This window comes from Ambystoma mexicanum, chromosome 3p (genome assembly GCF_040938575.1).
Source record: "Ambystoma mexicanum isolate Mex_15411 chromosome 3p, UKY_AmexF1_1, whole genome shotgun sequence".
Lineage (NCBI taxonomy): Eukaryota > Metazoa > Chordata > Amphibia > Caudata > Ambystomatidae > Ambystoma > Ambystoma mexicanum.
The window spans coordinates 1,075,336,809-1,075,362,346 of record NC_090925.1 but is presented as its reverse complement, the minus strand read 5'-3'; the positions used below and the strand labels follow the sequence as shown (position 1 = coordinate 1,075,362,346).

The following is a 25,538-nucleotide window of genomic DNA, read 5'->3' as shown; positions in this document are numbered from 1 at the left end:
TGTGGTTGCTAGGATCAAATTCAAGACCCTCTGCATCATCCACAAGGCATTCTGGGGCCTGGCAGGAACCTCCCTGTGGAATGGCCTCCCTGCCTATCTCTATCTTGAGCCGGATCTCCTTAAGTTTCGGAAGCTTCTCATGACCTTCCTTTTCTCCTCCTCCTTCTGCTAGTTTCCACCTGCCGCTACGTCTGGATGCCTGTTTCCTTATGAGCCTTTACTGGGGCCAGGCCCTCCTTCAACCAGTCTTCCCCTCTCCCCTTACCAGCACTTACCCTCAGGCACTCTTCCCTGACTAGCCTACTGAGTCTGGTCCACCCTCTCCCTTCACAGTAGCTGACCCCCAACCCTATTCTCTCCCCAAACACTTACCCTCCTGGGCTCTCCTTAACTCTTGCCCAGCACCTGGAGCCCCCTCCCTCCAGCACATCTCCCTCTTCCCCACTCCCTAGCAATCCATTTGCCGTGATCTGCCCCCTCCCCTGCAATTCCTGTTACTGCACTTGTACAATCTGAATTTCACAAGGTCTAGTAGGACCGTTATTCTTATTTTCTCCTCTGGTCACCCCACCCCCTTTTTTGTCTTGTGGAGCCTGGAAACACTTTTTCGTGAATAGGCGCAATACAAATGTTAAATAAACAAAACTTAATATACATACATGAGTATGGTTGTTTTTGGCACTGAGGTAGGTGTGTGTCAATCTGTCCTTCGGAAGCGGCTCTGCCGGCTGTCACCACTTTTTTCCTTTGACCACAGCACAGGTCCTGACAACTGACCTGCTGCACTGTGCCTTCCAAGGCTAAGCATGGAAGACAGAAGCAATGCTCAAGTTAACTCGGGCCTGTTATGTGCAGCTCACAAAGCTGCCGCTCTCATATGCTTTCATTTAGTCCTAAGTTTATTGCAGTTTACCAAATATTTGAGGTGACACTGCAGTTGAAATCATGCCTCGTAGAGAATGGCTGTACTGTACACAGATGTTATTTAATTATTTACTGTACCTGAGGAGTGGAAATGGGGCTTTCCACCCCCTTCTACCTTAGTCCTTAGTTTTGTGGTCTCGTACCAGTTGTCCTCTGCTGGGGCCTTTCATCATGGAGACCTAATAAATTAAAGGAGTTACTATGTGGTTTGTTGCTCTGCCCAAAACTAGGATTTAAAGGTACAGAGAGTGGGCTTAGGTGGGAATACTGTAAGTCACACTGTGGAAACGAAACTATGAGCGAGGCCTTGCCAGGGTGTATAGGCTTGTGAAATACTTGTGTATAGGCGCGTTATAAATGCCATTTCATATCAAATTCAACTAATGGGAGGGCGGTTTAAAGCAGGCAGAGGTGCAGAGGAGCATCCTGCCTCAAACTTCCAGGTTATCGTGTCTACAGAAGTAATTCCTTTCTATACCGCTACTCAAGTGCTTGAAGACTTGTATTTTATTACATAATATAAAACCCTTTTTCAAGCTTTATGGCAGGAATGATAATGAAATGAGCGAAAGCAACTTCTCCCTTCTAATGAGTGTCAATTTTCTGGGTCACTGTATTTTCAGACTGTCCTTATGTTTGTCAGTGTCTATAACTGATCCTAAATACTCACTTCTTCTGTGCATCTGTTCACAACAACCCTATAACTGGGGCCAGGCGGTTGCAGAAATCGGTAACAAAATGGGATGGGGACGGTTGGTTGAGAAGGGTTAGGACCCGCAGTGAGGGGGCGCCAATGTGACACTTTGCCTAGGGTGCCAAAATTCCTTGTACCTTTTGAGTAACACCCGCCTGCAGACTCCAAGTGCTTATGGAGGTCATCTGGTGCGTGGAGTTTTGGAGTGCTGCAGGTGCCTGAGTAATCACTAATGGCCTGAAGGCCGCCGAGACGTAGCTATTCAGCTCCATACATTGCTGTGGTTAAACTAGTGAATCATTTGGTGGTTTACGGAACATAGCAGATGCTAGTATATATGTCTATGTACAATAGGTTCACTGAATTAATGTAAAGCCTTCATGTGTATCATTACATGATTTAGTAAAGTTTCTGAAACACAGAAATGGTCGTTTGGTTATATTTGTGATATCTGTGTGCCATCAATGAATAGGAGTTAGGGGTTACAGTTTGGGGATTCTATCAGAGGCCATAGGGATGGTAGATGGAGGCCCTTTTCCTGCTTTGCACACTTGCAGAGCTGCAACCCTCGATTGCTTCATAGCACTTCTTCTGGGTGGTGGGTTTGAGGGCTGCAAGACATTGGTTTGCCAGACACAGATGACAGGATGTCTGGGCCACTTCTTCTCCCCCTGGCAGGAGTCACCAGTGTGGATGGGGCAGCAGCCCTTGCCTATCCTTCCTCCTGACAGGACAATTGGGCAGATGGTGTCTCAGTTCGGGGCTGGCAGGAATCACATCCAGGGCCACATCGGCTTTGTCCATGGATGGCGTGCCCGGCGGGGCACACACCAGTGGCAGGGCGATGAGGCCACTTGCATAGTTCCCTCCCCAAACAGGCGTGTGGGAAGGAATGCTGCCATGAGCAGAGGGCCTCCTCCTGTTGGAGGGTAACACTGGGGACAGGATGTCACTGGTGGCAGGCTGTTAGGGCCACTTCGTTTTCTCCCCCCAGGTAGAGGCCGCTGGCAGGGCACAGCCAGCATCGGGGCACATAGACCCACCTGTGTAGCTGCACCCTCTCAAGCTTCTGAATTTCTTGATGAAGCTGTGCAGGGAGGTGATTACCATTGTTTTCTTTTCCAGTCCATTTCAACTGCAGGTACAGTGTGCAGGGTGCAGGAGGCTCATGTGATCATGTCCCACAATGCTGATAAGCACAAGGTTGGCAGGTCCACTTTAGGAACAGTGCTGCCACTGTAGGTGCTGCAGAACCCTGCTTTGATGCCACATGTTTGCTTTCCATGCAGGCGCAGAGTCTTTTTGTTTCCCTAGCTCCCTTCACTCACCGCCAACTGGGCCTGGTATTCTATTGGGGCTTCTCATCACACATCCTCACACGTCGGATTCGCTTCACCTTTTCACCTTTTCACCTCCAGCAGCCTGGGATTTAACTGCAGATGGGGGCTGCTGGCACAATACTGCAGGGCCCTGCCTACCTGTTGTTAATAGCTCCAACATGGAGCGCTCCTCCATTTTCACCCCCGGAGGCCCGGGATAACTCTTTGGATTTTTTTCTTGCTCTGCCTCAGAGCGCATCTTATTCCTTTCACCGCCTGAGGCCCTGTGATCCGCAGAGGGCCACCTGCTGCTATCTTCCACAGCACACAGGGTGGGGGCGGGTGCACGAAGAAGAAAGGCCACATTCAAGTCCGGGTCTCTGCGGCATCTAACAACTTGGCCAAACTCTTTAAAATCAGCAAGGAGCTTGCCAACCCTGCTGCAGTCTCTACCCCTCCTCTTGCCTCCCAGGCTCTCTGCAATGCCCTTGCCTCTCACTTTATCTCAAAAACCCAGGACATTGTGTCCAACCTCTCCTCCCCTCGCCCTCTGATTCCCTCTCAGTTTCTACTTGCTGATCACCCATTAACCCCCCCCCCACATTCCTTCTCTTCCATTCCTCTTTTCTCCCCTGATGAGGTTGCTAGACAAGTCTGATCTATGAAAGCCTCGTCAACACAGGTTCATCTCTGTTCCTCTAAAACCATCAATGATCACATTGACACCCTCGCTCCGGCCCTTGACGATTTTTCCAACCATTCCTTTGCCTCAGGGTCCTTCCCCTCCCTTCTGAAGCACTCCCTGGTTCATCCTCTTCTTAAGAAACCCACAGCTGATCCTTTCTGTCCGGCTATCTAACGCCCAATTTCCATTACTCCCTTTCTGGGCAAACTCCTGGAAAAGCTGGCCATCTCTCATTTTAACCTTTATTCCGATTTGGTTGGCTGTCTCCATGACCACCAGTCTGGCTCCAGAGTGGCCAGAAGCACGGAAACTGCTCTCGTGAACATCCTTGAAGATCTGCTCTCCAACCTTGACTCAAACATTTCCTCTTTCCTCATCCTACTCGATCTCTCTTCTGCCTTCGACACGGTCAACCATACCATCCTGCTCAATCGTCTCCGTGATAACCTGGGTATCACTGATCAGGCTCTGGCCTGTCTGACCTCTTTCCTCTCTGATCGACCGTCGCAGGTCCTACTGGGGTCCTTCCTCTCATCTATCTTCCTCTATACATGTGGTGTTCCCCAGGGGACCTGTCGCCCTGGCTTTTCAACCAATACCTGGCAACTCTCGCCCACTGCATTGTCATTTTCTGCTCAATTTCCAGTGCTACGCTGACGACACTCAACTCATTTTCAGGCTTCCCTCGGCCACCTCCTCTCCGTCTCTCATCTCTGATTGCCTAACTTCCATTCAAGATTGGTGTGCCACCAATGATCTCTGTATGAATGCCAGCAAGACGGAGATCCTCCTCATCAGCACACCTTCGCCATCCTTTCCACTCACTCTCTGGCCAGACTCTCTTGGCCCACCTGGGACGCGAAGAACCTCGGGATCATCTTTGACTCCACACTTTCCTTCTCTGCCCACATCTCTGAGGTCTCTAAAAAGTCAAACTTCCTACTGCACCTCCTCAGAGGTACTCTTCCTTTCCTCTCCTTCCCCCAGAAGCTCACTGTCTCCCAAGCTCTGGTTCTCTCTAGGTTGGACTATTGTAACAGCCTCTTTCCCAATCTGCCTACCTCTACTCTCCGCCCTCTGCAACTAATCCAGAACAGGACTTCGAGACTTGTCCTTGGCCTCAAGCCCTCGGATCGTATCTCTCCAGTTCTGAAATCTCTCCATTGACTCCCAGTGGATGCAAGGATTAAATTCAAAACACTCTGCATTGTCCACAAGGCTTTCTGGGGCCTATGTCCAAAATACCTTCTTCTATCCCTCCGCATATACCTCCCCTCTCGAGCTCTTCGCTCCTCCACCTCTAACTCCCTCAGGGTTAGTCATTTTTCAAAGAAACGAGCTGGGGTAGATCTTTGTCTTTGGCTGGGGCCTCCCTCTGGAACAGCCTCCCTGCCACTCTAGGACTTGAGGAGAACCATCTCTGGTTCTGGAAGCACCTTCAGACCTTCCTCTTCCTTCTGCCTTCGCTCCCTCTCTCCCCTGCTGATCGGCTCTCTCTTGGCACTGTGCACCTGGCCACCATCTGTCCCCTGGGCCCAGGTACCTGCTCACTCTGCCACCCTCCTGCACTGCCTCCTGTCTACCCCTTGCACTGGTGACTGTATCTGTACCCATACAGTCCCCCACACACCCCCATTTTCTTCTTTTTCTGCACCTATCAGACTTTCCCAGTTCTGCTGCCATAAACACAGCACATTGCACTTGCAGGCTGCACTATTATTGTTTATTGCCTCCATTATCTATTTATTTTATTTATTATTATTTTTCTGTTCTCCGCTGCTCCACACTTTCCACTCTCCCCCTTCCATGCACTTTTCCCCTTTCCCCTTCCCATGCACTTGCGTGTTCTCAATGTCACTGGGCCTAGTAAGATCGCGGTTATGTTCTCCCCTGCTCCCCTCCATTGTGTTGTTGCGCTCTGAAACACTTGTGTATGAGCGCGATACAAATAAAATATCATATCATATCATAGCAGGCGGCCACCTGTCCATGCGCTGCCACGCAGTGTTACTATTTCCTCACCGCCTGATAGCCCTTAATGTATAATTGGATGCTGCCTCTTCCATGCTCCGACGTGCAGCGCATTCTTCTATTCACTGCCGACGGGTCCAGGGATTATCCTGGGGCCATACTTCAGCTCCAACATTGGAGCTGCTGCTGCAGCAGCATCCACCGACCGCAGGTGGCCCGGGTATGTGACAGGGATGCCTTTGGGGTGGGCGTGCAGGCACTCACCTCCTTTCTTCCCCCGGGGCAGCACAAACTATGTCCTGAGGCGGGAGGTCCCTTTTGTTCTTGCGGCTGCGGCTGATCCCTTCTTCATTCCTTTGTTGCAGGAGGGGCGATTGGGCCCTCGCCTCTCTCCTGCCAGCAAGCCTCTGCTTCTCGCCGGGGGGAAAAATGGGCACTTCCCTCCATCTCCTTTGTGGCGGATGCCACATAACTGGGCACGGAAAACCATGCAGGCAATGCTGCTTCTGGTGGGGTGGGGGCGGGTGCTCAACTGCTTTCCCTCCGCACCGCAGCGCATATTGATCACTGCCCAGCGGCTCGGGCCCCCCTGTTGATGCACAGACAGCCATGCACTTGGGGGGGACCGGTGTTACACCTACCCCGAGGTAGACAGCAACGGCCGCCACAGTTCCTCACTCCCTCCAGGAAGTATCAGGTCTCCCTCGCAGCAGAGTACTGCAGTTTGCAACGCGGGAGGCCAGACCAACTATGCTGCGCCAGCTTCTTTCTTTTGGCAGCAGAAGCGATCCAGTGCTGCTTTTGGGCAATGTCACAGGGTTACGGGCTGCACCTCTCTCCGGCCGCATGAGCACCCTCTTCCCAGAGGGCCACAACCGAGAGGGGTCTGCTGGGCTAGGTGCTTGGCATTCTCCACCTGCTCTCGCAGCGATGGATGCCGCATGCTGCATTCTCTCCACCGGAGGTGGACAGTTCCTCTCCTGCCTCCATATCAAAAAGAAAAGAAAGGAAGAAAAGAAAAAAAAAAGATCAGAAACCGCAGGGTCAGGAACCCCCTCCCCCCGCCCGCGGGGCTTCCTCCTCGTTGCCATTCTTGTGTAGTGGGGGGCTTGCTATGGGCATCCAGCAGGCCCCAGGGTGCTATGGGGCATCGGCACTGTAGAAGGTTGCCGGGGGACACCCGGTCTTGAGTGGGGGCAGGACGAGCCATACCCATGACCATGCAGACCTCTGCCACCTTGCTGGCACAAGGGTCCCATGGCATCATGGCCTGCAGGACCGTGCTCACACGGTGTGGGCCTGCAGGCTTAAATGAGAGACAGACCAGTCATTCCTCTTTGGGAGTCAGCAGCCGTTCTGGTGCATGTGTCTACAGGGCTCCTTTTATTAGCTTTATTAGTTAAAAGGGCAACACAAATGGGAGGGACACATTCTCTTAAAGGGGCAACACACTTGGGAGGGTCACACACCACAGTAAATAGTATGACTGCATTATCTTTGCTTTTGTAAAGCATGTGGTGCGTTTTCGTTGAATCGCAGCCGGGTTTTCCCAAAATGTGCCTCTGCCTCACCTTCAGCACCTGCACATTCGGGCCGCGGCGTTATGTACCATAAGCGCCTGTCCGGAGGGACTGAACTGGCCAGTATTAGAGCCACCACCCTGGTTAAAGGTCCTGGTTTTGCTTTGGCCTATTAACTTGGGTTGTCCATCGGTTGCCTGCCGGTATGGCCCGCCAACCCAGTGTGTATCGCTAAACTGTACAGTGTCAGTGTATTACAACACTTTAATGTTCTGAGATGTGCAAAAGTGTTTATGTTCTTACCACACATATGCAAGAATTCGAGGTTTCTAGTTTGGCAGAAACATTAGGACAACTGAAACAAACACACAAGGCACCACGGATGCCCAGAATCAGTTACAACAGGTTGTTTGCCTCATAAGGGTTCCCACTTCAGGAGAGTACGAGTTCAAATGACTTGGCACATTAATATGTCTATAAGGAAATAGACCATTATCTCGGTCATTTGATCATAAAAAAACAGCGCAGCAGGGTGGTCCATTCTACTCTGACGTGTCATCTGGTCCTGTTAACTTTACTTCAACTAGCCTAGGGTACAGGGTTCCCTGTTACACCTAGAAGCTTTGCACTCCCTGTCCTGAACCATCCGACAGAACCAGACTCAAGAAAGTTTGGAAATTGCGAGAAGTGAAGAACAAAACATGAATTCACACTAAGATCGAAATATGCAAGTTTTTACTCGGATCAAAGCAAAAGTGGAGTACTTAAGGAAAGCGTTGTAACACTAACAAAATGAGTTCCATTTCAAAACGGTTGAGTCTGCACCATCGAAAAGGGGTCTGTCGTAATCACCTCTTGGTCTAACTGGCAGGACCCCATGTTCAGTGGAGTGTATGGCTCGTCCCCCTGCTTGTAGGGCCATTTCTCCCCTCGTCCCAGTTTCTGTTCTTGGATAGTATGATGTCCATTGTTTAGGATCACCCAAGCGTGTATTTCTTAGCTACAAGTTTAGGGTCAGAGGCTGATGAGACAAACCCATACATGACCTACCGAAATAGCTCATGAAAAAATATGCAGGGATATCTCAAGGAATATTGCCAGGTTTAACTTAAAAGGCCTATAGGCCCTATGCTCTGTGGACTTAAGGCACACTGTTGCTCCTTCTCCATTAAGACGCAGCTCTTGCCAGTCTTTTGGAATAAGGCCTAGAGCAGGGCCCTTACGCTGACTTCTCCTGCAATCCCTACTGTGTACGGTGGATCGCTTGGCTTATTTACAACCTGCTCTGCAATCTTCCGATAATGTGGCAATTGTGGTTTGGCCGCCTCAGGTACCTCGTCACTTTCTCTACCTCTCCACCTGTCACTTCTGTAGTAGCTACCCTGGGGAACGCCATGCTAATGCACAACTTCCTGGATTGCTTCTGTCTCTTTTTAAGCACTAATTGCTGCAATGGTCATTTTTTTTCCGGTGTCCGGGAAGGGCCAATTACCGGGGCATTACAGCCCCGGCAGACACGGTAATTGCCGATTCCCGGGCGCCGGAAAATATTAGTCTCCATTCACATTTGAGCCCATTGGACTCAATGGGAATGGGGAGCCCGGATGCACCGGCACCATTCAGGAATGGTGCTGGTGCATCACAGGTGCCGGTCACACCTGGAGGGCGAAAAGGCACCCGCGAGCATAACTCATAGTTTGCCGGTCCGATAACAACGGTATCAGCAACCTTACTGGTACCGTTATTACTGGACCGGCAACCTCATAATGAGGCCCTTTAAGATTTTTGTTAGTGTATCTACATCATCCTCATACTTTGTCTGCCTGTTTTGCTGTGGCTGAATGTTTCTCAATGTGCTCTGTTCCGTGATCCAAGTCGGAGGCCTCTTCGCTGGAAAGTTCCAGTCATCTGAGGATTCCCAATTGAAATTCAGGAAAAATTCCAAAAATGTGTGTGGTTGAAAACCCTTTCTGAGGAGCATTTTATCAGCGGTAGTTCCTCCCTGAATTATTTCCTACTAAACGTGATAATAATGGGGCCTTTGCCCCACTTTCCTTATTTGCCTAAGGAAGGAATCTTTGTTGTTCATGTATTCACCACTAAAGAATTATCCTGGCAGAAGACCTCCACCTTGTTCAGCTGTCATGGGAGACCTCCCCAATATTATCTAAAATGATGATATCATCCGTCTGCTCAAAGGAGACAGTTAGCATGCCCATGCTGAACCTTCAGATAAAAACAATGCACATGGGAGTTGAGTGGAACATCTGACTGGATCTACAGGCATGCACTGAATAACATGCACCAGCACAAATCCCTATTATTTATTTTAACTGTCCTACTTTCCGGCCTCTTATCCTGAGCTAAACGCTGTTCCGGGATTGCTTATTAAGTGTATGGGCCTCATTACGACTCAGGCGGTAAGGGTTTTACGGCGGCGTAAACAGCGCCGACCCTTACCGCCTGAGTACGAGGTCCCTTAGCGCCATGGCGAATTTAACACCTGCTTTTAGCAGGTGTTAAAATCCATGGCGCTAAGGGACCATGGAGTTAATTACGCCACCGTAATTTACGGTGGCGTAATTAACGCCTTCCCCACTCCCATTATGCCCTATGGGGCAAAAATGGGAATGGGGAAGGGTAAATGGGTTAATGGGGATTTACCGCCCCGCCAAGGTTGGAATGGGGCGGTAAGTCCGCCTACCACCATGGCGTAAACATAGTTTACGCCATGGTGGTAAAGTCACGGCCCAGGCGGTAACTTACCGCCTGGGTCGTAATGAGGCCCTATGAGAGCTCTTCAGCTTCCGCTGAGGCATCAGTCTATCAACCAAATCAAATAACATAAAAACATAATAAATCATCAAAGATACCTACATAAAATAAACTAAATAAAATATCAATTATAAAAAATGTAAAAAATTATAAAATAAAATGGTGATATGAAATCTACAAAGCAGCGGTTCAAGATCTGCAGCCTTTTTATTTGTTTTGGAAAGCTCTGTCACCAAAGTGTTGTACATAGGAGTGAGCAGTACAAATTTTAGCAGTACAAACGCAAATTATGTTCTAGTCTCTATGGTACGGTAAGGGGAATTATTTTTGGGAGGGAAAGGAAAAAAGATTGCAGGAGAGATTTAAGAATGGAGTGAGATACTGCAAGGAAGATGCTACGCAAAGCGTGAGGGACTGGGAGTTCCACATCTCAGGGGCTAAGAGAGAACAGGAGCAGAAACAGGGCAGTGCTCATGGAGGGAGAGGCACAGAGAAAAGAAAAACCAAAGAACAATAGAGATGAGCAGAAGAAGAAAAGAGTAAATGATGTCAAGAGGAGGGAAGAATAGAACTCTCGGAAGGATAAAGTGGACACAAGTTTATTTTTGAACCACAAAATGACGGATGAACAAAATCAAATGTTATCCTTGCAATATTGTCGTAGTCACACAGAACCGTATCGTGTAAATCCTTGATGTGTACTCTGTGGTCTCCCATGCTTGAGTAAACCTTCCTGTCAGTAGCACGCATCCCTCCCTCTTTCTTAGGCCTTTCTAAGGCTTCCTGATTGAAAGATCCTAAAACGCATAGTGCCCTTACACGTGCCTCTGGGTCAGGAAGTGGTGAGGTAAACAGCAACAAGATCTAGGAGTTAGACTAACTACAAAAATAGAGAGATTTTCTAAAACAATATGTGTCAAAATGGGATGAAACTAAATCTAGCCTAGCCAATTCTAAAGGTTCTAGCATCATGAGTCCAACGTCCACTTCCCTACTTTAAATCCCAACCTTGTGGGGTGTCTTCACCCAGGACAGTGTCCATCAAGCCTCTCACCGTATCAGGGAAGTGTATAGTGACCCAGCACACTTTCCTGCTTTCTCTGTTGCCGTGCTCTAGGTCACCTTCGGGAATTTTTTCTTGGCTACACGTCACTTCTTGGATGAAGCAAGAGCCTCATTGTGCCCCTCTTTATCTAGGGATACCTCCACTGCTTTACCAGGGAAAGAACTGTAACTTCCCTGCTTGGGTACGTGGTTCCTTCTTGGCTTTTGTATGCAGGTATCAGTTTCAATAAGGGCATTTGTGGGTAGTATTCTCCCCCCTACCATAACAATGCTTCTTTATTGGGACAGGTGGCCTTGCTTCTCCAACCAGGATCTGAGCTAGAGCTCCCAGCTAACTTCACTCTTACTTTGTCCTAAGCATATAGCTCCCTGCTCGCTCCACACTTCTTGGGTAATAGAGTCATGCTTGTTTCTCTCTAGTTGGAGTTATAACTGCCTGCTTGCTTCTCCTATCTTGGAGGGAACTTCTCAGGCCTGAGTGGCCCTCTTGGCCTGTTCCAACTCTGGTTTGCTGTGTGGCCCTCTTGGCCTGTTCCAACTCTGGTTTCCTGTGTGAACCTCTTGGCCAGTATTTCCTCCTGGTTATTTTTCTCCCACTGTGGAGTGATGGCTTCCCGTGATGCACGGGATGCAGAGACAAGGGCACACTTTTATCCGATATAATCAGAAAAAATTTAGAATACAGTAAAAGCTTACGTGTTTTTCTATATGGATTCACAGCAAGCAATCTATTACACATTAAATACAATTTAATTATAGAACTGTCTGTTCTCTTTGATCTTCAAACATAAACAATAAAGCATCACGATTGTAATTTATAGCCATTACATTGTATACGGTTCGCATTTTTTTAAACACATTATATCAAAAAAACTCAGTTGAAAATTCATCAATTTGCAAAAATATATATATAGGTTATATACAAAATCATACACTTGAGTGACTCTTAATATTGTCTGATATCCTGATAGGATTTTAAGTGTAATGTCCAGTTTGTTGTTGATTCTCTTTAACAGAGACAACTCCCATCTTTACATTACGTGTTTCGGGCTGTCTTTTAACCCTTCTTCAGATGTGGATAACAGATCTATTCATTGATTCATCTAAGAGTAATAGAGAATATTTTTGTTACTTTTTGTGATTATTTCTTAGTTAAGCATTATTGTTTCACGATTCCCTCAGCGTTCATTATAAACCAACCTTTAAAATATGCGTCTAGCAAATGACACAAAGTCTTGTAGGATCCCTTCTCGTGTGTTGAGTTTGTTTGCTCTTTAGCTGTTACAGTTCGTGTCCGTTCTGTAAAGCGAAGGACACTTTATTTAGTGAGGAGAAGTCTGTATTTACACTGGTTCCTGCTACTGTGTCTTGATGTGACATATTGTGGGATCAGTCGCTGTATAAGCGCTGGGTCCCACTCCTATGTCACATTTCGTTTTGGGATCAAGGGTACTTTCTGTTCTATTCAAAGAAAGAAGTGGAAAAACTCACCACTTTGGCATTTCGTTGTATGAACTGGATGCGTAATGGATTGTGAGCTGCTAGTCAATTCGGAACACTCGATTATAGTTGTCATCTGTATCTTTGTCAACACGCAGTTGTTCCGGGTTTGTAGCCTGCCTGTGAAGACATATCTTAGCTGGATTTTAGTCTGACGTCCGAGAGGATACTGAATCTGATAGTTGTTTGTTATTCGCGCTCTTATCGGCGAGCCCTGTGTCATCCTCTGCTGCTCGGTTCTGTCTCCCTTCGCGTTTGCTTCCTTCTCCCGCAATTGAATTCCAGGTCGCTAAGCAACCGAGTGACTAGTCCGTCTTCTGTCGCTGTTCTGTGTTTGCTACAGGTCCCAATGATGCCGCCATCTTGGGTGTGTTGTTAACAGACTATAATTGACTAGAAAGGTCTTTTGCGGCTCTTGTTTAAACAAAAAAGATTTATCAAAATTCACTATTTATGGCCATTTAGGTATACTTTCGTATGTTTTCAATGTGGCAATCCATTACTTTCCATTAGCTATGTAACAATGTAAATGTGTTTTCTTCATAAAAAACAAGTTAGATCCCATTCATGGTTCATACCATGAGGGTGTATGCTGTCTAACTTCTCAATCCAGTAGATTTCTCACTTCTGCAGGAGTTTTATTATATTACCTCCTCTTCTGGGTAGAGTTACATGTTCAAGGATGATAATTTGGATCTGGGCAATTGAATGTTTCAGTTCTTTGAAATCTTGTGACACAGGTGATTTAACTGATTGTTGCCTAATGCTTGATTTATGTTCCCCCCATCTTGTTTCCGCTTTTCTGCTGGTAAATCCGACATAATACATTCCGCATGGGCATTTGATCCCATATATTACATTCATCGTGTCACATGTAGATGTATGGGTAAGTGCGATCTTATTTCATTGACGTGGATGATTGATGAAGTTTCCTTTGATCACGTTCTTACAGAAGTTACAATTATTACATGGAATTTTTCCCTTGAAAGTTTTTCGAGTGATTTTTTCATAACCAAAGTCTGATTTGATTAGGTGATCCCGTATGGATCTACTGTTACTGTAGGCAAATAGTGGTGGGTTGGGGAATAATGCTGACAATGTTGGATCCATGTTTAATAGTTTCCAATGTTTCTTGATAATTCTTTTGATGCTATTGCTTTGTTGAGAGTAAGTCGTAACATAAACCAATTCTGTCTCTTCATTTTTGATTTTGGGTTTTAGGGCTTCTGGTCTGGGAATATTCTTGACCTTTGTCGCATGTTTTTTCACTGTTTCTTCCATGTATCCTCTCAACAGGAATTTCTTAGTTAGATCAATTGCTTTTTTATCATATTCTTCCTCATTGGAGATGATCCTCCTAAAACGTAGGAACTGACTTAATGGGATGCTTTCTATGGTGTTCTTTGGATGAAAGCTGGATGCACATAATAAACTGTTCCTGTCAGTTGGTTTAGTGAACACTGTCGTCTCAAGTTTGTCTTCTAAATATATCAAAACATCTAGAAATTCTAATGTGGTTCTGCTTGTTTTATGTGTAAATTTAATCCTTGGTGCTAGAGAATTCATGAAGTTAAAACATTCATCAAGCTCTTCTTCTGTGCCACTCCAAATTCCAAATAAGTCATCTATAAAACGCAGTAGGAATTTTAAGTTGTTCCTCCATTTGGTATTCGTTAGAATTTGGGTTTCCTCCAAGTATGACATGTACGTGTTGGCATAACTTGGTGCCTTGGCAGCCCCCATGGATGTTCCGGCTATTTGTATGAAGTAACGATCTTCAAACATGAAGTCATTATTTTTCAATACAATATCCAAGAGTTTCAGTATAAACAATGGCTCTCCCCTCACTGTTTCTTCTGTGTTTAGCAGTAACCATTCCATCACTTCTAATCCTGCGAGATGGGTTATGTTGGTGTAGAGACTTGTGACGTCCATAGTAAACATAATGGGCCTCATTGCGACCCAGGAGGTAACCATGGCGCTTTTAGCGCCATGGTTGCCACCAGAACCTTACCGATTCCACCATGGTGAATGGAGCAATTACCGCCCCGTTCCAAGGTTGACGGAGGCGGTAATTCCCCATTCACCATGGCCCTTCCCCATTCCCATTTTTGCCCCCATAGGGCTCAATGGCAATGGGGAAGGAGGTAATAACGGTACCGCAAATTGGTATAGCGTTAAGGGAGGACCCACAAAGGGACCTCGGAATAGGGCGGTATGGGATTACCGGCACCAGTGCCCTTACCGGTACCGGTAATCCCTTACCGCCCGGTCGTAATGAGGCCCAATGTCTTTTGTTCCTTCAAATTTTATTGATACAAGTTTTTGTAGAAAGTGATTAGTGTCCTTGATGTATGTTGTAGTTTTTTGTGTTAATGGTTGAATTATCTTGTCAATATACTGAGCAAGAGGTTCCAGGAGGCTATTGTTTGCTGCAATAATTGATCGTCCTGGTGGATCTTCCAAACTCAACAAGATGGGCGGAACATAAATCAAACATCAGGCAACAATCCGTTAAATCACCTGTGTCACAACATTTCAAAGAACTGAAACATTCAATTGCCCAAATCCAATTTATCATCCTTGAACATGTAACTCTACCCAGAAGAGGAGGTAATATAATAAAACGCCTGCAGCAGCAAGAAATCTACTGGATTGAGAAATTAGACAGCATGCACCCTCATGGTATGAACCATGAATGGGATCTAACTTGTTTTTTATGAAGAAAACGCATTTACATTGTTACATAGATAATGGAAAGTAATGGATTGCCACATTGAAAACATACAAAAGTATACCTAAATGGCCATAAATAGTGAATTTTGATAAATCATTTTTGTTTAAACAAGATCCGCAAAAAACCTTTCTAGTCAATTATAGTCTGTTAACAAAACACCCAAGATGGCGGCATCATTGGGACCTATAGCAAACACAGAACAGCGATAGAAGAAGGACTAGTCACTCGGTTGCTTAGCGACCTGGAATACAATCGCGGGAGAAGGAAGCAAACGCAAAGGGAGACAGAACCGAGCAGCAGAGGATGACGCAGGACTCGCCGCTAAGAGCGTGAATAACAAACAACTATCAGATTCAGGATCCTCTCGGACGTCAGACTAAAATCCAGCTAACATATGTCTTCACAGGCAGGCTACAAACCCGGAACAACCGCGTGTTGACAAAGATACAGATGAAAACTATAATCTAGTGTTCCGAATTGACTAGCAGCTCACAATCCATTACGCATGCAGTTCATACAACGAAATGCCAAAGTGGTGAGTTTTTCCACCCCTTTCTTTGAATAGAACAGAAAGTGCCCTTGATCCCAAAACAAAATGTGACATAGGAGTGGGACCCAGTGCTTATACAGCGACTGGTCCCACAATATGTCACATCAAGACACAGTACCAGGAAGCAGTGTAAATACAGACTTCTCCGCACTAAATAAAGTGTCCTTCGCTTTACAGAACGGACACGAACTGTAGCAGCTAAAGAGCAAACAAACTGAACACACGAGACGGGATCCCACAAGACTTTGTGTCATTTGCTAGGCGCATTTTTTAAAGGTTGATTAATAATGAACGCTGAGAGAATCGTGAAACAATAATGCTTAACTAAGAAATAATCACAAAAAGTAACAAAAATATTCTCTATTACTCTTTGATGAATCAATGTATAGATTTGTTATCCACATCTGAAGAAGGGTTAGAAGACAGCCCGAAACGCGTAATGTAAAGATAGGAGTTGTCTCTGTTAAGAAGAATCAACAACAAACAGGACATTGCACTTAAAATCAGGATATCAGACAATATTAGGAGTCACTCAAGTGTATGATTTTTTATATAACCTATATATATATTTTTGCAAATTGATGAATTTTCAACTGAGTTTTTTTGATATAATAATGTGTTTAAAAAAATGAGAACCGTATACAATGTAATGACTGTAAATTACAATGGTAATGCTTTATTGTTTATGTTTGAAGACCAAAGAGAAGAGACAGTTCTGTAATTAAATTTTATTTAATGTGTAAGAGATTGCTTGCTGTGAATCCATATAAAAAACACGTAAGCCGGTGGCGCTGTGGAGCAGCCAAGATGGCTTCCTAGCCTTTCAGCTCTGTGCGGTGTAGGCATCAATCCTAAAACATCTGCGGTCTTCTTTGTTGCACGGCACCATCACTTCGCTGAGGCATTGAGCACAGCTGTGGCCATGTGCTGTGCGAATATGGGGCCGTTTCGCCCTTCGGGAACCCAGCTGCGACCCCTGTGAGCTGCTGATCGGCTGCGGGCCTCGCCGGCACTCGCCCGTTGACCAGCCTCCCTCGCCAGGATTCCCTTCCTGAGGCCACACTGTGATAGCTGTGGAGGCGGCCCCCGTTCCCTCCCTCCATACATCGAAGAGGAGCCCTGTGTCCGCTGTAGCATCCGGCTTCCCCTGCTGGGATCACCTTACTGGGACCGCGCTGTGACGGCCGAGGAGGCGGCCCCGGGCCCCTCCCTCCGTACATCGCTGAGAGACCCGGAGCACACTGTGGGGGCCTGATACAGCTGGCCGTGGGGGCTCCCTAGGGGGTGAGCTACAGCTTGACGTAGCCGCGTTTTGGGCCTGCGCTGAGCGCGCCCTCCACCCTCCCACCCGGCCCGTAGAATCCCTGATCTGGCTGCCCGTGGCCCCAAACTCACGGCCACAGACTGCTCCCACCCAGCTCGAGAGGCCCGGAGGCCCGCGCCGCCCGCACGGAGATTCAGGTGAGGAGCGGGTGGTAGTGAGTGCAGCGTTCCCCCCTCCTCCCTACTGCCGCCCATTCCGCATGTGCCTGTGTGCACTGCCTGCATTGTTGACCCGGCGGCACCTTCCCTGCTATACGCGGGCCCTCCTGCAGACTAACCTGCCAATTTTGGGGCTCTCCCATGCGAGCTGACTGAGACCAGGCCGCAAATTCACCCAAACTCGCCTGGCCGGGGCCTATCATACTACTTGTGTGCCTTCTGGGGTCTGGGGGTCCCCACCTCACCATACTTTTCCACTGCCTGTCCACCACGCACTGGAGGTGGGTGGCCCCCCTCCCCATTCTCTCTGCCCCAGACACTTCCAAGGCGGCTGGCTGCAGACCCTGCCGGACCAGTCACGGGCAGCAGGAGCACACAAAGACATTGCTCCTGCCATCACAGCCCTGCCTCTCTGACGGCGCCATCTCACAATATACAACCACCCAGGGGCGACACCCACGCGCAACCATTTTGCTGCTGTGATTGACCACCTCTGCTGCGGCCTCCACACACAGCTGGGGCGGTGACATCGGGTGGAGGCCTTCGACCCCGCTGAGACCTACACCTCCTCATATCATTATGCTCCCCCGCCAGCGTGCCCTCGCCACTTCCAGGCCCACGCTGGCCACAATGCCCAGCAGATCTAAGAGCGCTACCCAAGGGGGCACCATGGACAAGTTCACCAAAACGGTCCCCCGAGCTGAGTCAGACCAGGCATCATCCTCACAAGACGTACCTGACCCTGACCCTCACCATGGTGTCACAACGCCAGATCTCACCACTCTAATGAAATCCATGGCCAAAAACTTCGCCTCTTTTCACGAAAAACTAGATGACATCAATGCAAATATTGCCTCGCTAAAGACTCGAGTGGAGCAGGCGGGATCTAGAATCACAGAGGCTGAAAATATAATCTCGCTCAATGAGGATGGAATTCACGCGCTCCAAGACACGGTGGCCTCCCTATCGCGTGACATGAAAAGCATCAAGGCGAAATGAGACGATTTGGAGTCTCGCTCCCTCAGAAACAATCTGCGCATTCTCGGAGTCCCAGAGAATGCCCTTAAGGGGTGGATGGAAGACGCAGTGAAAAAACTACTTAAAAACCTGCTGTAAGAAGTGGCAGCATATGACCCTTCCGTATGAGGAGGGGGGCTTCACCGCCCCTGTCTTCGCTAAATACTGGACAGCCGCGCAGGCCCAACACGCCACGTACTGGTACACGTTCACCGATCCTCCCCCACAGGAGAAGCTCGAGAAGCTAGCAAGTGAGCGAGTTAACACCCTCTCTCTCATACTCCACCACACATTTCATACCGATGCCCAGGCCGACCCCGTAGCGGCTACAACCATGGCTTGGAAACGAATACTACATTCACAACCCGGCCATCACCCATACTACAAATGGCTGCACATTTGGCAATTCCCAGGCCTCAACCCCACACACGATAAACTCCTGATGAAGCACTGATATGACTTGAGATATATGGCCTTGACCGACCTGTACCCAGAAGGGAAGTTTATCACTCCGCACACATGGCGTCCGGGCCATACCGGCACTGCGCTAGAGCTACTGCAATACTTCAGGTTGAAAGCAGCGTTTCGAGCCTGGTGGCCCTCATACCCTGATGAGCCCCCAGACTCGCCGGAGATACACTATATAACTAATTTGGCCGGGGCTAGAGGGATCGTGTCCTCGCTATACAAAATGCTGATGACCAACCCTACAGAGGTGCCACATACGGCACGTGATATATGGAGCGATGAGCTGGGACTCCCCAACACTGACGCAATATGGAAGAAAATGCGCAAACACACCCGTGCCACCTCTTTCAATGCCAGATATAGGTGTATATAAACTCCTAAATCGACTATACCGCACGCCGCACAGATTGGACAGGTTTGCGCACACTCAGCCTCACTCCTGCCCTAGATGTAAATCTTCAGATGCGGATCATATGCACATGTTTTGGTCCTGTGACGCACTGGGCTCATACTGGAAAGCTATAATAGACGCCCTTTCTGAAATTACAGCGTCACACATCTCTCCAGAACCATTAGCTGTACTGTTCGGCCTCTGGGATAGCCCCGAATTTAAAAAAATGTCCAGGTTTCTGAATGTCGCCACCATAGTGGCCAAAAAATGCATATTACAATGTTGGAAGCGCCGCTCCCCTCCCCTCCCCTTCATTTGAAATGTGGCTGAGGGCCCTCACCTCGACTCAAACGTGCGAGGAGGACAACATTAACACCCTGCCACAGCCCCCTCGTCCCAAGAATGTGTGGCCAGAATTTTGTACCTATCTGAACAGCAAAGATGATGTGGAACTACTGTCTTCCCCCCCTCCTGGTGAAGTGAACTAGTCCATCACCGAGCCCCGCGTATCTGTTGAATTGTGCGTCTACCCCCGCTTGTATTAACCATGCATTGTGTAGTCGCTCATGTACCTGCAACCATATAGATCTTGTACATTCTGTTTATTGTCTGTTCTCTCGCTATGCCAATAAAGAAAAGTTTAAAAATAAAAGAAAAACACGTAAGCCTTTACTGTATTCTAAATTGTTTCCGATTATATCAGACAAAAGTGTGCCCTTGTCTCCGCATCCCGTGCATCACGGAAACCATCACTCTACATTTAGTTCAGTCTGGTAGCACAGACTTTAGCAAGGAGCACCTAAAACTCTTAAATTTACTCACTTCACTGAGGAGGAAATATTTAAACTAGCAAACTGGAATAAAAGAGAGTGCACCTTCACACTTCACTCCTCGATTATTTTTCTCCCACTATCTGACCATTTTGTATTGGACAACTCAGGGTCTCAGGGTCTGTGTGCTTCTTCTCATGTGTGTCTTTCTCTAGTGGGCCTTTTTGGCTTTGAAAACTCAAGGTTAAGCTTTTTTTGCCTTTCCTGCTTGTCTTTCTCTCACTATCTGGCCCTTTTAGCTTATCCATATCCGGTTTTGATGAACCACCACTTCTCTCTGATATTATGTTAGAGTTTGAACCTCTTGGCTTGGCCAATGCAGCTTCTGCACTTTTGACTCCCAAACTTCTGGCTCCACCATTTCTTTCTTCCTAGAAAGCCTTCGTAGCACCCACCTAATGCCTTCCAAACAAGGTGTTTTATGTCTCCTATTATAAAAGTGCTCGTTAGTTAATCGGGGTAATAAGGGCTTTAATTCATGGGTCTGTTTCTTTCCTGATTCCCTGAGTTGCAATTGGCCCTTGACCCTGAATCGACTTCCATTCCATGTGAATTAGCCTCCCTTTTTCTTACTCCCAGGTGTGGTGCAGTGTGTTCTCTGATCCTTTGGATCAGTCCCTGTCCAGGTCTGCCATGTTAGGGTCAGGCAATTATCAGATATGATAATAGTGTCAATGGGAGACATGGTAGCCTGTAAAATAAAGAAATGATAAATCTTATTCACTGTGAAGAGTTGATTAGGAAAGGTGTGATGAGTATGTAGTATATATGTTGGCATGTATGTGCGTATGTATGATAGTTATAAAATGCAAACCCAACTGAAAAGCACTGATGTGGTGTACATAGGGGATGCACCAATGGAGTTACGCGTAGGGCATGGGAGTAGCAGATGACAAGGGGAGCCAAGCAGAGATATGCAGAGAAAAAGAAAGGGGAGAATCAAAAGTGACAACAAAATGGTGAGCAAAGGAGGAAAATATGAGTGGAGAATCGAAAAGAAAACAGAAACTGGGGATGAGGGTTAAAATGGAGTGGGAGTAGGTGAAACAATCATTCCCATTGCAGACGGATTGAGATAAAGAGATTGAGAGGGAATCAAGCTTTGGACTTGAAGGTCAGGGCATTAGAATGATGTTGGGTCAACCTCCCGGCGTTCCAGTATTTCAGATGACCCATTACTGGCCACACAAATGTCTGAACCTGGTCACTTCTGGGTCCCGACTCAAAATTGTTACTGCTCCTGACACTACCACGGTCCCTGTTATATATACTTATTGGGGTTACCGCTTCCTCAAACAGAGGTTTCAGAGAAACAGTCCACCACCAGAAGTTATCTTTTACTCTACAGCATGGCAACTGTTCATTCTCAACAACTCTGCTGTTCCCAAATTAGAGTTACAAATCGACCCAAACTATTGTGTCAAATCATCTTTAAAACAATGTTAATAATAACTTGTTCATTAGCTCCTCAAACTCGAGTTAAACTAGCTTTAATAGCAATTAGAACCCAGGACAGGGGCTGTTGCCAATCAGGATGCTCGCAACGCATGCTGTATTGCATGGTACAAGCCCACGGTCTGAGCAGCCTGGGTGCCACTAGCCAGCACCCGTTCTCTGCCCGCTTCTCTTTCCCGCTTCTACTTCCCTTCCCACCTCCCACCCTCACATCTTAGCATCAGTGTAGATCCTACGCTGGTGCTTAGAGTGTTTTGGAAAAATAAAAATATAAAAAGTACCTTGTGGTGCAGCACAGGGACGTTCCATAATTCCCAAGGTCCTTTTCCTAGTTGATGATGTCATGGTCATTAACGTAGAAAACAGAGCTTGGGTACTATTGACCGTTTCAGCGCCACACCACACAACAAGGTACGTTTTCTTTTCAAATAAACACCATTATTTGTACCCGTGTAGGATCTACACAGGTGCTAATGGTGATATAAACCTCTGGCCGGGGCGACAACTGCCGTTAACAGCCAGCCGCCTTGGGACCCTCACTTCACTCGGGCCCTTAACTTGGGTAGCAGGCCGTTACTGCCGGGGTTGGCCTGCCCCCTCAGGGGATAGCACCCTATTCTTCTAAATGCATCCAGCATTGTCTCCCACATATTTGCCTTGATGGTGCGCTGTTTGTTTAATATAACTTCATTAACAGCTGCTGATTTTCTAAGATCAGTGTGCGCCTGTGCGCTAAGAACTTCAGTCACTTGCCTATAATTGGTTACATAATCAGTCATATGGTTTAGTCAATCAAAGTCACTACAGGATAGTTTGAACCACCCATCTGAACAATCCCCCCTCCCCCGGCACAATGTCCTTATCCCTGCTCTAATATGGTATCTTCTTCTTGATATAAGAACGTGGCAGCAATCAAGATCTGAATCCAACATTATCCTTTCGACTGCTTCAAAACAGTCCTGAGTAATGATACCAAACCCCAAGCCACCTCACAACCTCTAAACCTCCAGCAGAGCTTCACGGTTTAGGCTTTTATCCATTAGTGCACTATTTATGTGAACAGAGTATATACCATGATCACACCACAGCTGTAATGTATCATAATGTCCAAGGAAACCCCTGTAATCCTATGTTCCAAATTCTAGTTGATGACTTAGGTACAATGGAATATATCCTCTGTACAATATTTATTTTTGAGATGTCTAGCAAAAGAAATACCAAATTAAAAATACAAATACATTGCGGTACCAGTTGGAACCATGAATCGCTTACCAGTCTCCTGATGTCCCTCTCACACTCCCATTTAATTTTGCCGATGGCCTCCTGGTGAGACTGGTGTTCGCTGCGCAGGTCACCAGCCTTCAGCTTGTCCGCGTGCGTGATGTGGCTGAGGGACTCATCAACCTGCTTCTTGGCCAGTTTCAGTTCTGTGATCTCCTGCAAGAGTTTAAGGCGCTCGGAGTCAAAGAGCTTCCTGGCCTCCTCACGGGCCTCAGTGCTCAGGGCAGTCCTTACTTTGTCACTACTGCCATCCCGCAAGGCATTAACCGCCGATTTAAGGCGCTGGATTTCCACCTCTTTGATCTTGCCTGTCCGTGCCATCTCCTGCTCGTGTTGCTTGATAAGGTTCTCCCTCACTGCCTGCAACTCCTTCATCTTCTCCTCATGCAGTTTGGCCCTTAGTTCGGTAACCATGACAGTTTGTTTGTGTTGCTCCTGTTCCTTAATCCGCTTGGTTTCCTGATTTTTCTCCCTTTCCAGTTTAGTCACCTAAAGGTTAGAAAGAAAGAAAGTATTTAATGCAAATAATATATCGACTGGAGCTGTCTCAGATTACCCACCTGTAGAAATTAAAATATTACGCATACAATGAATGTGCGGACATACCTCAGTATTATGAAAAATGGAGGACTGTCTAGGGTGGCAAGATGCCCTGGATAACTAAATTAAGGAAATCTTCAGATAAAGATTCAGCATGGAAATGAAAGAAAGACTTAGATAATCATGGCCTCACAAAGTCAGTGGCATATAGGAGCCTGGATCATTGGACTAGAAGAAGGACTAGCTTAGCAAGCTCCACAGAAGCCTCGAGAAATATGCAAATGCAAGGCTCTTCTCCAAAGTTATCAGACTGCAGAAAAACAAAAGAAGAATAACGAGCACTATAAACTATAAATTTGAAATTTGTCAGTCTAATTCAAAAAAGATGTAACTTACTGATAACTGGAGAAGACATTCTGCCCTTACTGTGACAGTGCTTCAATACGGGCTCTTTACCAGCAGTATAACGGATATGTGTTGGTCTGATACCTTATAGCATGATCAGCGCGCATTTGTGACTTACACTAACATCTATCTCAATAGTCTGCTGTTGTCCAGAATAGTCCTAAATGAAAGCTTCTTAAGGTCCTAACTGTATCAATGTATCATTAGCCCTGACAATACAGAGGGACAGCAACACATTCTACAATCAAAATGTCTCTGTGCAGACTGTGGACGCAATTTACAAAACCGACGGGGAGCAGAAGGCAAACAATCCAAAATAATCAGGTTATCCCCCGAGCAGGAGTAGGCCCCATGCAGGTCTCCATTTTCACTAATGGAACATGTAAGGCAGAAAGAGGGCTGAGCTGTGATAGGCAGCACCTTGCGGCCCATGTCCCTTTGCATATCTATGTGTCGGGTAAAGTGCATTGGCCGACTGCATCCAGGTGGGTGCAGTGTGTGGGCAAAGCAGATGGCAGGCAATTTCCCATCACTTGTAGTGCATATTTTTACATTACAACCCCTATATAAGGAATGCAAACGTGCATGTGTGTTTCTAGGTAAGGAAGAAACCTTCCTTACACCTTCCATCCCTATGTGCTTTGCACATTCCCCCGAGTTCACCGCGCAGCAGACCAGGCCAAAGAGAAAGTGCCACAAGATCTTAACTGTAATTTTGCTTTTAATCGGAAGCCAATGCTGAGAGAATTGAGCAGATGACACAGACAAATGTTAGAAAGGCTGTCATGAGAGGGCAAAGGCAGTGAATATGGCAAGAGAAATGTGCACAAGATAACAAAGTGAATAGGTTTTAGTCAAACAACATGCACCCAGGAACCAAGACACATGTACATTAAAACCCAGGATGTGCAAGTAGAATGTGATAAGAAAACAAATATATGAAGAAGGATGTGGGGTAAGCGCTAAGAAGCTCTTTATGATTACGAAGAAAGTCGTCAAGGTCCTTACCCACTACTGTTACAGGATCTGTCAGTGCTGAAACCAGATACAGGGCAAGCAACTACAGGATCTGTGAGCTAACAACCTTGATGGTATTGTATTAACTTAAAGACAGTACTCACCAGGATGAGAAATACCACCTGAAATGTCAACAAAGCCCACGATCCCTGTTGATCAAACAGGGACCCATAAAGGCTACAACAGCAAAGTGAGTATAGGAATAGTGATTAAAGAATAGTGAGGAAAATATAGGCATTCACACAGGAGCCAACTACAACAGCACATCACACCTAACAATCAATAGGGAACAAAGGGAGACGTGCAAGGGAAAACCTGTAACAGACTCCAAGAGAAAGTAAATGAACAGGAGCAGGGAAAACGAAATTATAAGGGCAAAACCTCCCCCTCCCCACCCAGGGAAGGAAAGGCAAACTTGGACAAAATACTAAATCTATAAATGAGGAGTGACTAAATGATCAAGATTTAGCTGTTGAATAGGGCAAAGACAAAGGAATAAAGAACACAGACAAACTGGGCTGAACAGAAAAAGGAAAGCACTGGACGTGCTGACTGCAAAACAGAGGAGGACAGAAAGGGGATCCAGGAAGCAGACATTACTAATAAGCACACTAAATTCAATATCCAGGAAAAAGGGAACAAGAAATTAGAAAGTAGGAACTAGACACTAAGTTAAGAACCAGGAAGAAGAGACCAGTCACAAACAGGTACACTGCATCAATGACCAGCGCTGGACAAAAACAAACTGAGGCTTTTACGGCTGCTGAGCACACGCCTCAGGTGTGCTGCTTGCTGCACCTGCCAGCCACAGGTGCTGCTTATCCTCCACCCAACCATGTCCTAAAAGGGTGGAGATGAAGCAGTGGGCCAGGCATTCTGGGAAGCATAGTCTTTTGATTAAAGAAGCAGACT

General features: G+C 46.8%; 1 protein-coding gene across 2 annotated transcripts in view; it reads right to left on the bottom strand.

The window, feature by feature from the left end:
* The window catches only part of JAKMIP2 (janus kinase and microtubule interacting protein 2), a 562,748-nt gene that overhangs the window by 236,315 nt on the left and 300,895 nt on the right, over positions 1-25,538 (bottom strand). For both annotated transcript variants that reach the window (XM_069652427.1, XM_069652428.1), the window contains exon 4: positions 22,656-23,153. In XM_069652427.1, coding sequence (XP_069508528.1) covers positions 22,656-23,153 — 498 coding nt within the window. The remainder of the gene's footprint in view (positions 1-22,655; positions 23,154-25,538) is intronic.